At 36.0% G+C, this 15,464-nt stretch overlaps 1 protein-coding gene across 2 annotated transcripts in view; it reads left to right on the top strand.

Moving 5' to 3' along the window:
- The window catches only part of TMEM135 (transmembrane protein 135), a 259,256-nt gene that overhangs the window by 52,760 nt on the left and 191,032 nt on the right, over window positions 1-15,464 (top strand). For both annotated transcript variants that reach the window (XM_006895253.1, XM_006895252.1), the window contains exon 4: window positions 9,564-9,597. In XM_006895253.1, the coding sequence (XP_006895315.1) occupies window positions 9,564-9,597 (34 nt within the window). The remainder of the gene's footprint in view (window positions 1-9,563; window positions 9,598-15,464) is intronic.

Here is a 15,464-nt window from a genome sequence, read left to right as displayed (position 1 = left end):
GGGGGTGTTGCAACCTAGAAGACACAAATTTGACTAACAAGTTATAAGTACATGAGTCAAAAATTATGGAAAAGTAAAAGAAAGGATTCTTTCATTGTTTTACAAATCTGGGTCTTTAAATCAGACTTAAAGTTGAAACAGGTTTGTATCAAGTTATAGTCAAATACTCTGCTTAGTATATCGTATGTTGTGTAGTTTTCTGTACATAACAACAAACTTACTGCAGACACACAGAAGTATCTTTAATGATACACTAATGATAATATTTTTGATGATTACCTTAAAGTAAGTATGTGTTGGTTATTATAAATGATCATGTATACCTGGAAATTTTAATAAAATAAATGTTAATGTAATGATAAATTTAAAGTATCTTTGATGTAATGATATGGTAATGATAATGTTTTGATGCTTATCTTAATGTAGTGTGAGTTTGTTACTACAAATCATTGTGTGTACCTGGAGATTTAAATGAAATGCACAGGATTTGGGTTTATGAGTGTGTATGTGCTTAAATGTTGCCTGGGCTAATGTTATGTGGTACACAGCTATACATCTCAGATGATGCTGAGGCTATTTGGAGGTCTGTAGTTATGTTGTTCCATGTTTGAATAATAGATTAAATTGATCATTCTCACCTCTTTATAAGAAATCTGTTATTTATGATGATTAAATTGGTAGAGTTCCTGAAGTCTTCAGTTTTTACTTTCCTGGACTATATCTCACTAGATTATGGTCTTGTGTTTTCAATGTCTGATCTGAATTTTGTATTTGTGAGATTGAGCTTTTCTTTGCATTCATTCATATCTGTGTGCCTATGATGTACTTGTGTGTGTGTACATGTGCATGTACTTGTTTTTTTTTTTTTATGGCCTTGAGTGTCATTGCTATATTTACTTCATAGAGTAGGTTGGGAGTGGTGTGTCCACTTGCCATACAGAGGTAACTTGTGGTTGCTGTGAAGCTGAACACTGTGACACTGATGTGTCAAATGCGTTAATGGTTGGTTACCCATGGTAGACAGTGTTGGGTGGAGCTCCCCTGTTAAAACAAGCTTGGAAGCAGGAGTGGTATCCACTTCTGTAATAGCTTGCCTCCAGAACCTAGAACCTAGAGAGAGGATGAAAGTCATACAAGTGTTGAGGACTTTTTGTTCATAGGGTCGCTATGAGTCGCCCACGACTCATGAGACTTAACAACAACAACAATAAGAAGAACTTTAATATATTACTTATCTTATTTACTGCTGTAGAGTTGGAACCAACTCGTAGCTGACACGATAGGAGATTTTTAGAGACTATAAATCTCACAGAAGGAAATGACTCATCTTTCTCCCATGGAATAATTGGTGGATTCAAAGTGCCTGCGGCACTTGGTGATGCAGCTCTCTTTGGACTATTCCACCAGAGCTCTCTTGGAATATATTAAGTAACAGTGAATTAGTTTGTTGGTTTTCAAATGTGTGGTTAATTCCTTTGTGAAACTTTCAGGGTCTGGTGACTTTTTCTCTGGGTGATGACTCTTAGAAAAAGTTACCAGTTTCCTTAGTGGACCTGAATCTGTTTAACCTTTCTGTGTAGGGCCGATTTAGAGGATATTTGCTGTAGGATCTTTCTCTTTCTTTTCTGTTTGTTCTAGCACTGAAATTTTAGTCACTCTGTCTTTTTTTGCTTTTTACTTATAGTGAACTTTTACATGTATCAATCTTTCTTAAATGTGACTGTTATTTAGTTTTTAATTTTTTTCTAATTTCCCCCCTCATTTTTTCATTATCAGTTTTCATTGTTGTTGTTGTTATGTGCCGTTGCGTCGCTTGTGACTCATAGCGACCCTATGGACAACAGCCCTAAACTCTCCTTTGTCCTGTGCCAATCGCACTGTCTCTGACACTCCCATTTCAATTACCCCAGTCACTGAATCAATCCACCTCAAAGAGGGCCTTCCTCTCCTGCGCTGTCCCTCCACCCTCCCAAGCATGATGTCCTTCTCCAAGGACCAGTCTCTCCTTACAACATGTCCAAAGTATGTTAGACGGAGCCTCAGAATCCTTGCTTCCAAGGAGCCACCCTGTTTAACCCTTTCCAGGATGAATCTGTTTGTTTTCCTAGCAGTCCATGGTACTCTTAATACTCTTCTCCAGCACCATAGCTCAAAGGCATCAATTCTCCTTCTATCCTCCTTGGTCATTGTCCAACTCTCTGATGCGTAACAAGTGATTGCAAAGACCATGGCCTGTATCAGACGCTCCTTAGTCTCCAGAGAGACACCATTGCTCTTCAGTACTTTGGAGAGGTCCCTAACAGCAGACTTTCCTGTGGCAATACACCTTTTAATTTCCTGGCTACTGGTGCCAAGAGTGTTGACTGTGGAGCCAGGCAAACTAAAGCTGTAAACAATCTCAATCTCTTCACCATCCATCCATCTTGATGCTGCCAAATTGCATTATTGGAAAGTTGTAATTACCTGAGAATCTAGAAGTTTCTAGGTTTTGCTTAGTAGTTTGTCTCCTACTATATAGAGTTTCATTTTTGTTAAGTGAGCTTTTAGTTTCTTTTTGTTTCTAAAGCTTTTCATTTTTATTTCTTGTAGGTAAGGTTTTGCAGTAGTGTGTTTTAATCTTATATAATCTAGTTCCAGAAAATGTTACAGATTATTAAAATTAGAATTAGTAACTGAAACACTTTGTTTTCGAGACCTAATAAAAATGTTAATATTAAACAAAGAAACAGAAGTTACTTTATAAGTTAGGTTACATGCTTGCTGAAAAATAGATTGTTTTCCCTTGGTTGTTAACTAGTTGAACTCTTTGTAATATGTGCTGATTTAGTTTGTTGGGTGATTGATTTTCTCTTGCAATTCATGATACTGTGAAATAACGTGTTTGCTCTTTCTGCTGAGGTTTGTGTGTGGTGCATGCATACCAACTGCAAATCTTAGTTGTAAATAAAAAAAACTGTTTATAGTATTGTGTAGAAGCTAATGATTTTTTTAAAGATAATTTTTGAGCTAACCTTTATAACAAAGAAAGCAGATGATTTTGTGTTACTCTTTGCACACTCTGTCTTAAGCAAGTCTAATCTGTTTATCTGGAATTATGCAAAAATTGATTCAGTACTATGTTTTATTCTGAAGAATTATTTACTTAACACAAATTTATAGTTTTATTAAGTAGATCTCTAATAGTCCCAACTCCTGCTGTAGAGTCTTGGCCTCCTGTTCTTGGTTTCTGAGGATGCACATCTTTATGGAAGGAGACTTCTTATTCTTCTGCTGAGGAGCAGCTGATGGATTCCAATTACTCACTTTTTTATTAGCACAGCAACACATTCCACATGTTGCACCCGGGTTCTTTTCCACCTACAAGCATCTGTAATAAATGAGAGTGAGAAGAAGAAACAGATTGTGGATGATACGCAGTGGATGATACGCAGTTCTCTTCATATTATGTCGTGTCTTCATACAAGCAAATAGTGGTAGATCTGCATTTTAAATCTCTACAGGTTTATTGGATAGTGAAACATTTACTGTTTTAGAAGATTTATATTGAGTTGCATATATCTAAATGCATATATACATCTTCATTTAAGTTGATTTTTCTTTCCTCCCTATTTTTTCTCTCCCTCTCTTCAATCCATCTATCCATCCATCCCTTTTGAAAATTAAGCTGCTTTGCCTGCTAGATCCTGACATTTAGTAAGTGGGCATCTTACTTAAGCCTTAATCGCATCGCTGAGGGGTTTCTGAGAAAGCTTTGAAGTTGTTTCCAGGGTTGCTTAAAAAAATTTTGTGCCACAAAGTACTGTGATCATAGTAACTCAGCAGGATGCCCTGGTAACATCTACTTTATCCCTAGGAGGGCTGTTAAGAACTAGTCTTCTCTTTCTTTTCCTAGGAAGTGCTTTGTTTGTGGTTCTGAAAGAACTTGTTCTGATGGATTTTTGTTTTGTAGCATTTGCTATGGAATTTGCTTTGATATTTTGTATTAGTTTAGATAAGTTAAAAGGTGTGCAATGTGTTAAACACAAATGCAGATTAAAATGTCAACAATTGCTATGTATTCCAAGATTGGTCATAGATTGGTTACAGAGCATCTTTTAGTAAAATATTACAGTATTTAGGAATTCTCACTTTGGTTTTCAAATATGTAAAATGTGTCCTCATTTGGAGAACATGTTTTATATATGGAGCCCTGGTGGCCTCTTTGGTAAGGAGTTTCACTGCCAACCCGGAGGCACATGATTAAAGTCCATCAAGTGCTTCACGGGAGAAAGCAGGGCAGTCTCCTCTTGTATTAGTATTAATTGCCTCTGAAAACACTGGAGGATTGGCTGTGAGTCACGTCTGAGGGTCCATAGAACAACAGTGATACACACACACACACACACACACACACACACACGTACATGCACATGTCTTTCTCTTTCACTTCCTATAGTATGTAACTTTTAAATGATTTTTGTGTGCCTCATGTCTGTTGATTCCTACTGATAGTAACCAAGATTCTGTTGAATATCAAAGGCTGTAAATTATAATGGGAAGAGACTGCACGTCTTTTTACTGGGAGCTACTAATGGATTTGAACTAATAGAAACTCGTTGTTTAATGGTTAGTAGTGCAGCACCCTATGATCCAAAATCAGCATTGTTGGTATCAATAGTAAGGAGATCAGGAGACATATTGCTTTGAGGAAGTCTGCTGTCAGAGACTTTTTCAAAGTCCTGAAAATGCAGTGTTGATGATTTAAAGACCGAAGTGTGGCTGATTGGAACCATGGTCTTTTCAGTCACCAGCTGTGTTTTGGAGGGCTGAACAGTGAATAAGGGTGACAGCAGATGAGCCAGTGCCTTTGAGTTGTGGAGTTGGAGGAGAGTACTGAATATCCTTTAGATGACCAAAGAACAGATCTGTCTTGAGTGAAGTTCAGCCAGAGTGCTCCTTAGAGGCATGGATGGTGAAGTTGTGGCTCTATTCTTTGGAAAGGGACATTGTGCTTGGAAAACTGGAGGGTGAGTCAAATGTAGGACTACCCTTAACGAATTGGATTAACACAGTAACTGCAGCAATGGGCTCAAGTATGTCAGACATGGTAAGAACGGTGCAGGATAGGACAGGCTTCGAAGATCCATTGTTCAGAGGGTTGTTGAGTCACAGTCACCTTGAGGGCACATAACAACAACTGTAGTCACACATATTTTGCAATATTCTGGAACATGACCGGTACTAAGGAATGTATTACAGCGTCATTCCGAAGCTAAGACAAAGTTCAAGATTAATGAAAGAATGTATTTTCTAAAATTTGTGGAAAAAACTTATTGAATTTATTAGACATTGTAATGTTAGAAGATAATAGTACTTGGAATTTCAAGATGTGAAAGCACTTTGTAACGTATTAGAATGGGGTATCATAGCGATCTTCCAGTGGATTTTTGAAGGCTGTAAATTGCACAGTTTAGAGCCTTCTCCTTTAGTAGCTGGTGGTTTAGAAGCCTCAGAAAAGCACTGTCTTTGGGTTAATAATACAACTTCCTGTACCCCCCCTCCCCCGGCTCCACAGTATATTATAGACGATTTTGTTTTGTGTTATTTTCCTATAGGAAGAATACTACTCTGATAAGCAGTTCACAGAGCAATGGTTCTTAGCATTTTTAAAAGTAGAACTCCCTGATGTGTTGGGTTGTTAGTGCTGTTGCGGCAGATCCGACTCCTAGCTGGTCTTCAAAGGCAGTAGATCACACAGGAGGAGCCTGCCTGTCCTTCCCCGTGGAACAGCTGGTAGATTCAAATCATGCACTTATGGGTTAGCAGCACACTATTTTTCATGTAGATTTAAGAAATTCAACCTTCTCCTCCTCTTTGTATATATATTGCCTCCTACCCCTAAAAAAAAATTCCCTGGTTTAAAGAAATACCTAACTCTCTCTGTATTGTTTATTTGCTGAGCTACACCAACCTTCTGAATTAGTGATTCTCAGCAGAATGGAGGTATGTCTACATTACAATCTTTTGTGATGTTTCAACCATTATTTGTTTTGCTTCTTGACCCGCTACTTAATAATCTTCCTAAAGATTATTAAAAATTAATGGAATACACAGTGACAAGAAATTGCTAAAAATTTAAGCTGCATTCAGAAGAGGCTATAGAGTGAAATCTATCATTGATGATGTCAGATAAATCTTAGCTGACAGCAAAGAACATCATAAAGATGCTGACTTGAATTTAACTGATGATGCAAAGACATTTAACTGTGTGGATCATAAATTATAATTAATCTTGAGAAGAATAGGAACTAAGAACAGTTAATTATACTGATGCAAAATTTGTATTTATACCAACTAAAAAAAAAAGCAGTTGTTTGAACAGAATAATAGGACAAGGCATTGTTTAAAATCAAGAAAGGTATATGTCAGGTTTTTATCCTTTCTCTATACTTGTTCAAAATGTGTGCTGAACAGATATTTGGATTTGAGAATTGGCACTATATAAAGAAGAATTGTTATCAAATTTGGAGGAAGACTCAACAACAACTTATGCTATGCAGATTATACAACTTTGTTTATATAAAGCGAAGAAAACTTAAGATTGAAGTTGTCAAAGATTTAATTTAATTGGATCTTTAATCAATATCCATGGTAGCAGCATCGACGATATCAAAGACATGTTGCACTGGATAAATCTGCTGTCAAGGATTGCAGTAAAGTGCTAAAGAGCAAAGATGCCATTTTAAAGATCAAGGTATGCCTGACCAAAGGCATGATACTTTTGTTGCTTCATATTAATGTGAAAATGGAACAGTGAATTAAAAAGATAAGAAAACTGGATAAATTATGTATACTGCATTGAAGCTGATGAGGGAGAGAACAGTTTAAAAGTAATATATTTTAGGGCATTTTGATGATCATAAGAGTTTGGAATGAGGGTTGCAGAGTGGAGTATACTCAGGGTGGGGGTGGACGGCACTGCGGGGGGATTGTATACCAATGAAGGAGTTTTTCTTTTGCTTTTCAAGGAGAAGAGTGAACGGGGGTGGGGGTGGGGTGGACGGGGAGACAAGTGCAACAGTGAATGAATGGAAATCCAAAATCTCTGTAAATATTCATTGAAATTAATAAAAGCAACAACAACAACAATAAAACCCAATACATTGTGTTTTATAAAAAAAAAAAAAAGACTGAAGAGTTGAGGTCTTTGAATGGTGGTCTTGGTGGGGATTATTGATTATCCTATGGATTGCCAAAAGAACAAACAAATCTGTCCTGGGTAAAGTGCAACTGGGGTGTTCCTTGGAGGCAAGGATGCTGAAATTTTGCCTCACATACTTTCAGCATGTTGTCAGAAGATACAGTCACTGTAACAATGGGTTTTGAGTGTGGCAGAGACTGTGGTGATGGTGCAGAATAGGGCAAGATTTGATCTCTTGTTCGTAGAGTTGGTATGATTCAGAGTAAAGCCAGGACTCCAAATCACAGTATCTTTATTAACATAATAGTTTGGCATTTTACATGTGTAATAATTCAACAGCCATCTAAAACCTCTGATGTATAAGTTTGTGTGGATATGAAGATGAAAAACAAATTAATGCCTGTATTTTATTAAGATAGAGACTATTAATTAAACTGAAGTTATTTTACTGCTAAATTGCAAATAGAGAATTTAGGTTAGTAGAAGAAAAAATATAATATACACATCAGAAAGCTGGACAATGAATAAGGATGACAGAAGAATTGATGCCTTTGAGCAGTGGCACTGGAGAAGAGTATTGAACATACATAACGTGGATTGCCAAAAGAATAAACAGGCCTGCCATGGAGGTGGTGAAGTCAAACTGCTCCTTAGAGGCAAGGATTTTATACTTGGGGGATGTTGTCAGAGGAAGACAGTACTTGGAGGACATCATGCTTGGAAGGGTGGAGGGACAGCACAAGAGAGGAAGATCCAGGATGAGATGGATTGACATAAAGAAGGGGATGAGATTGAGATAATGGGGGGGGGGGTAGATGTGTCAGAGACAATGAGATTGGCTCAGGATAGGGCAGAGCTATTGTACTTAGAGTCTAATGAGTCCAGGTGACTAGATGGCACTTAAAAACAACAATGGAAAAGTTGAGATAAAAGGGACCTTATCTTAGGATTTTTAAATTCTTTTTGGATGAGCCCTAGCACTTGGTTATGTTCAGGTTGGTTAGGAGGGAGATTTTGTGTGTGTGTGTGTGTGTGTGTAAAACATGCCCAAGGAGTAGGTGTGGACCCATTTTTGTCTTTAGTTATTGTAGGTCCAATATTGTATGACCTATGTTGATAAATGTAAGATTTAAAAAAATCAATTTGTTAATTAGTTCTGTCTTCTCATTTTAATGATAAAATCATGGAATTCCAGGGATTAAAATTTGCCACCTTAGATTTCCCAACTTTGATTCAGTGCTGTTTGGTTAAATCATACTGCCTCCATGTGGCTTTGAGAATATTAAGAATCTTAACCATTTTGTATAATAAACACTCAAGTATTTTAATGATTAAACTTACTGATTTTGACAGTAAGATCTCACTGATGATACTAAGTTTTGGCATGATATTTAAGAGTAAGCGACTAATATTGGTATTGGTTTTATGATTAATTACTTTTTGAGAATGTAACAGTTCTTTAGTGAAGTAAAGTAAGCTTTTATTGTTCTCATAGTTTATTTTAACTCTTAAAAACACATCAAAGGCTCTTCCTAGGGGAATAGTATAGGCTTGATTTTTCTCATATGCACTAAGCAAAAAAAAATTATTAATGATAGTAAATAGTCTTTACATTCAAGTTTTCAACTGGATCCTCATTTACAAACTTCGATAAATATGCAGTTTCTTCTTATATTGTTTCTAATCTTACCTCTTTTGGAACTAGCAAATATATTTACAATCTGAATTCTCCTTAATGAAATTAAAACCAAGATGAGTAAATATGATTTGTAATAAAATCTGATGAAATAAAAAAAATTTCATTGCATGTGAAATTTGTTTTAGATTTGTTTTAAAAATAAATTTGCATTTCTTCATGATTGTTCAATTCTGGCTTTTTGGCAAGATGGATGAGTTAGCATTCTTTATTATTAGTCTGTTAACAGCTAATGATGAGGCAGTTAGTAACTTAGAAATGATTTAAATTCTCTTTTCAGAATTTTAATTAATGACCATTAAACAGGGCTATAAGAACCCTGGTGGCTTGGTGGTTAAAGCATGAGGCTGTGGCAGTTTGAACTCACCAGCTCCTCCACAGGAGAAATAGGAAGCAGTCTGACTTAGGAACCCTTTGAATAGTTGTTCTATGTCCTTCCTATAGTGTCACCATGAGTCAGAATTGATTTGATGTTTTTGGTTTTTTAAAACAAAAGGATACATGGCATCTGCTTAGAATTGTTATGCACTAAAAACTTGTTTTACAAAAACTACTCCTTTTTCTGATAGATCAGTAAATTTCTCAATTCCTGATAATTCTTTTGATAGATATCTAAAATATTATAGATTATTAAGTCATATTCATGCTTAATCTCACTTTATCTCTCTTTTTAAAAATTATTTGCAGGAGAGGGCTTCTCACAATTTATATGGCCAACTTGGTAAGTAATTATTTATTTCCCCTAGGGTTTCATTGTACTTCTTGCTTTTTAATCTTTTTTGAAAAATCGTATCCCCTGAAAATAAAAATGGAAAGGAAACCTGTGTACTTTTTTTTTTTTTTAGGAAACCTATGTACATTTGAGAATTTTTTTGTTTGTTTCTGGTATCAGTAAAGGATAGGCTTAAATATTTAAATGCCCCTGATACCATCTAGTCCATTCTTGCCATATTTTTTACTTATTTGTTTTCATTTTTTTTTCTTACTTGTTTTACTTATTTCAGGAGCAGAGTCACTTACTGTTCTCTGCCCTTCATGACTCTTATTCTTTTTTTAAAGGTTAGACCTTCATGCTAGATTGGGAGTCTATCCATCCATCTATCCTTCATGTTTTATGGGAGATTATATATATATATATTCCTTTTCATCTCCCACCCTCCCTCTACCTACTCAAACTTTGGTCCCTATCCCTTGAATTTCATTTCATATTCTGTCTCTGTTGCCATTTCTTATGAGAACGAAATTTAAGGATAAGGTTTTATGATGTGTATTCTTGGATATTAAAGCAGCATTGGATTCAGTGCTTAAAACATTTAGTAAAACAATTAGCAAAGTTTCTAAATTTCAAAGACTACAGAAAAGAAATCATTTTTTTAATAGTTATATAACATTATCATTTATGGTAAAATATAGGCAAAGTTATATAATTTCTATTGCTGTGATCATATTTTAAAAGTACTTACTTTGAAGTCATTGTAAGTTGTTTGATAGAATTGGTAGGCAATATTAAAAATTTAACTATGAAAAGATAGTTATTTCTCTCATAAGGGTTGTTGTTATGTGCCATTGATTCAGAACAGACTAACCTTCCAGTGGATTTTCTGACACTGTAAATTTTAGGGCAGTAGATTGCTCATCTTTCTCTCTGGAGCAACAGGTGGATTTGAACTCCTGTCTTTGGGTGACAGTACAGCTCCTTACTATAAACCACCAGCACTCAACCTAAGGGTATGTTCTTGAATTCAGAAGTATATTTCATCAAGAGAATGTAGGTCAAAGATGTATTGAACAACTCACTGAAGCTATAATAAAGTACTTCCTTTTTGTTTTTACTTACCAAATGATAATTACTATGCTAGATTGATGCTTGTTACCAAGGTACCCTTGCATGTATGGCTCTTTCTTACTGTTCGGAGTGGAAAAGACATCGCAGTAATAATAATGTAGGAATTGGACTGAAAAATTCATTTATGGAGTGTTATGGAAACCATAATAAATCATTAGACTATTCTGGAGATAGGTTTTGGTTAGAGAAAAGTAGTTCTAACCTTTTTTTGAGTCATGGACAAAAAATTGCTTATGTGTAAATGCATAGTCAAATTTTCCTATAATTTCAAAGTTTCGTGTAGAGACATAGTAGTAAGAAGCTGTACTGCAGTCCTAGAGGCACATGGTTCAAATCCAGCAGTTGCCAGTTGCCGCACAGGAGAAGGATGGACAATCTCCACCTGCAAAATTAACTGCCTCAGAAAACCTGCTGGAATGTCAGCTTTGGGTCAGTTCTGACTTGAAGGTGCACAACAACAGTAGCAACAACAAAACTCTGTTAGAAAGGCTAGCATGTACCATCAGATAAGTTATTTTGAAATACTACAAGAAAGTTAGCAATTCTAAGTTTTTTTGATTACAATGAGCTGGATATTGGAGGACATTAAAAGGGCAGAGCTCTGGTGGCCTAGTAGTGAGGAATTGTGCTGCCAACCTAAAGGGATGTGGTTTGAATCCACTAGCTGTTCTGTGGAAGAAATAGAAACTATCTCCTGTATGATTTATATTCTCTGAAAACCCACTTGAAGGTCTGCTAGGGCTTGATTCTCACTTCATGGAAATGAGTTTTTTGATTCTTTTTTTTTTGTGAGTTCAGAGACTTAATGAAAAGATATTTTTTTTTGTCTCCTGTCTTTTAAAGACTTCTTACTTGACTGTAAATTGTGAGGTCATGGGCTTTCTTTATTATTGTGCTGTGTGCACATAAATAGAACTTGACATATAGTTGTTATTATTGAGTGCCATCAAGTCACCTGCAGCTCATAGCTTATGTACAACAGCTCTGAATCCTGCTCTATCTGGAGCCAGTCTTACTGGCTCTTATATACCTACCCCTATTACCCCAATTGCTTTATCATTCCCTCTCATCCAAGGTCTTCCTCTCCTGTGCTATCCCTCTACTGTTTTAAGCTTGATATCCTTCTCCAAGGACTGGTCCCTCCTGGCCACAAGACCAAAGTATGTGAGACAAAGCTTTAAAATCCTTGCCTTCAGGGAGAAAGTTGGTTTCACCCTCTCCAAGACAGACTTACTTATTTTCTTGTTGGTTCTTGGTATGTGCCATAGTCTTCTCCAGCACCACAACTCAAAGGCAGGCATCAATTCTTCTTAAGTCATCCTTATTCCTTTTCCAGCTTTCTGATACATACCAAGTAATTGCTAAGACCGTGGCCTCATTCAGGCACACCTTAGTCCTTAGACTGTCATCATTACTCTTCAGCACTTTGGAGAGGTCCTCTCTTTGGAGAGAGTGTCATATAGTAGGCATTCAAAAATATTAGTTTAATTAATAAAAATTTCTTGAAGTTTAGACTTCAAAATTGATGGTGATTTTTTTTAATGCCAGCATTTTGAAGTTATTAATCCTTTATCTTTGCTTTTTATAAGTAAATTTTTAGAATCTGTTGTACTTTGGCTTTATTTATATATTTTTTTAAGGAACTCTATTTCATTTTTTTTGTTTTTTTAAAAGATTTTGCTTTACAGAATTTTGCCTTTGGTATATTGAGCTCATTAGAATGAAGACTTGTTTTTGTTTAGTTTATTCAAGTCTTAAGTTAATCTCGTCAATGGTTAGTTTATTGTGAATTCTTATCTGTTCTGTTCTTAAATCTTATCTCTCCCCAGTTTCTATTTTCTCTTGTTCTGGAACTGCTTTTAGATATGTTTTAAACCTTCCTATTTTCTTCACCATGTCTCTTCATCACTCTGTAATGCATTTCTACTTCTCTGTCTCTCTGTGCTGAACTCTGGTTAATCTCTTTAGAACTTTCTCCAAGTTAATGCATCTCTGTATCAGTTTAATATCCATCTTATCTATCCCATGATAAGTTTCTTTCATTGATGACATTTTAATTTTAATTTTTAAAAAGGTGATAAATACTAGGCATTTCACAAAATCGAGAAAAAAAATGGTATATTATTCTTGTAATAATCACCTGACATCATCTTTACATACTTTTATTCAAACTCTTTGATCATCTTTTTATGAGAAAATTTCATAAAATTTCTATAGATAATTCAGTCTTTCTTCTTACCGGATTACATTTTTAAAAATTTCATAATACTTGGAATAGCTAAAAACATGTGACTATATTTAAACCCTTTGAATATTGCTATTAATGCAGGCATAACACAGATTATTACTGTGTCTTTCTCCAGTCCTGTCACCACATTCTTCGTATAGTCAAGTTTCTCAAATGGTTTGGTCAGCATATAGATTAAATAGGTGTGGAGAAAGGATACAACCCTGATACACACCTTTCTTGATTTTTAACCATGCACTGTTCAATCACTTATCTATACTTGAAAGCAATTGGAAACTAAATGAATAAGTATGTTTTGCCAACTTAAATATATTCCAGTTCATTTTCAACTAGATTGAATAAAAAAACTAGGGAGTTCTTATGGCATACTATGCACAAAGTTGCACTGTTAAGTCAAAAGACTAAGTGAAATGTCTCTGAACACGAGTGGCTCCACAGCATAAAGATGAGTGGTTTTCTCCTTCTGTGATTTATAGCCTTTTTAAACCCAAATTTGATGAAAGGTCATCATGAGTCAGAACCGACTTGACAGCAGTGAGCATGTGAATGACCCCAACACTGTTCTTTTAAGGGCAAGTGTAGAATAAAGGAAGTCAGCATGTAAAGTGGTTGTGATGATAGTCACGTGTAGTTAAAGACGTTGCTTTTATAAAGAGCGTAAAAACACGAGCCTGTCAACAGGTGACTTATACCTCTTTTGAATTCTTGGAGGGAGTTTGTAGAAATCTCTCCTTTCTCATTCCCTTCCTACTTCTTGTTAATATTGCACAAGCATGACATGCATTTTTCTTCTTCGGTTCCTTTGTGCTTGCCTTGAACACTTACTCCCAAATACATTGAGGTTGTGCTGAATCGTTACTGTCCCTAGACATTCAAAGGGAAAGCAATCACTTACCATACTTTTGACACTTGATGTATACGCTACCCCATATATTTTAAAAATAATATGCATTTTCAGTTACACATTTATACAGGTTTATTAAGCTAATAATTCCCATTTAACAATTGCTGCACAGGTTTGTTTTTCAGTCTGTTAACATTCTCATTTATCTGATCCTGCATGTTTCTTTTCAAATAATCTGATTCTCTACCATCTTTCCTTTTTATCTTTACTTAAGAGAAACTATTGATCATTTGGTCTTAAATATTGTAAAAAGCAAGGACCTCATGGGGGCAGCCATATCTAACCTTTACCACCTCCACAAAGGGAATTTTGCGCATTAACAGCAGCCATTTCCCATGAGGTGAAACATGCCCTCCAAGCTCCTGTGCCTCATTCTCATTGTTCCAACACCAGTCGTACTGTTATTTATTTTTTAAATTTTTTAGTCCTTATTGTTACTATTTTTAATGAAAATTTACAGAGACTTTGAATTTCCATTCATTCATTGTTGCACTTTTCTACCTGCTCCCTCTCCCCCAAGTTCACTCTTCTCTTTGAAAAGTAAAAGAAAAATTCTTTCATTGTTATACATTCTCTCCCCCCAAGTCCACTCCACTATGCAGCCTTTGTTTTGGAATCTTGTCATGATAATAACTAATCATATATCTCTTTTAAATAGTTTTCTCCCTCATCTGTTTCAACACATTATACATTATTGAACCCATCTTTCTCAGTCTCCCCCCAAGCCCGAGTTCAGTTCTGTTTTACAACAGTGGCACCGTACAGTATTTGTCCTTTCATGACTGAGATACTTCACTCAGCGTAATGTCCTATTCCATTATGTGAATATATCACAGCTTCTCTATCCATTTGTTTGTTGATGGTCACTTAGATTGTTTCCAATTCCTTGCTATTGTGAACAAAGCCGCGATAAACATGGGTGTGCATATATCTGCTTAGATGTCAGTTATGGTCTCTTTGGGGTATATTCCAAGTAGTGGAATTGCTGGGTCAAATAGTATCTCTATTTGCTACCTTTTTAGAAAGCGCCATACTGCCTTCCACAGTGGTTGCACCATTTTACACTCCCACCAATAGTGAGTAAGGGTTCCAGTTTCTCCATAACGTTGCCAGCATTTGTTGCTTGCTGTTCTGTTAAATTTTGCTATTCTTACTGGGGTGAGATGATATCACACAGTTGTTTTGATCTGCATCTCTCTTAGAGCTAGGGATTTTGAACATTTCTTCATGTGCTTGTTGGCCATCTGAATGTCTTCTTTGGTGAAGTGTCTGTTCATATCCGGTGCCCATTTTTTATTTGGGTTGTTTATCTTGTTCAGTCTTACTGTTTTACTGGGTTCCAAATCCATTGTAATAGCTCATAGGTCACACAGACCATATTAGGGTTGTTGTTTTGTTGTTGTTGTTATGTGCCGTCGAGTCGTTTGTGACTCATAGCGACCCTATGCACAGCAGCCCTAAACCCTGCTCTGTCGTGCGCCAACCGCACTGCCTCTGACACGCCCATCCCAATTACCCCAGTCACCGAATCAATCCATCTCATAGAGGGTCTTCCCCTCCTGCGCTGTCCCTCCACCCTCCCAAGCATGA

This window comes from Elephantulus edwardii, unplaced genomic scaffold (assembly GCF_000299155.1).
Source record: "Elephantulus edwardii isolate Elephantulus edwardi_28Jun2011 unplaced genomic scaffold, EleEdw1.0 scaffold00163, whole genome shotgun sequence".
In the NCBI taxonomy this organism is placed as follows: Eukaryota; Metazoa; Chordata; class Mammalia; order Macroscelidea; family Macroscelididae; genus Elephantulus; species Elephantulus edwardii.
The sequence above is the reverse complement of the archived record's forward strand: the minus strand, read 5'-3'. Positions and strand labels throughout refer to the sequence as shown.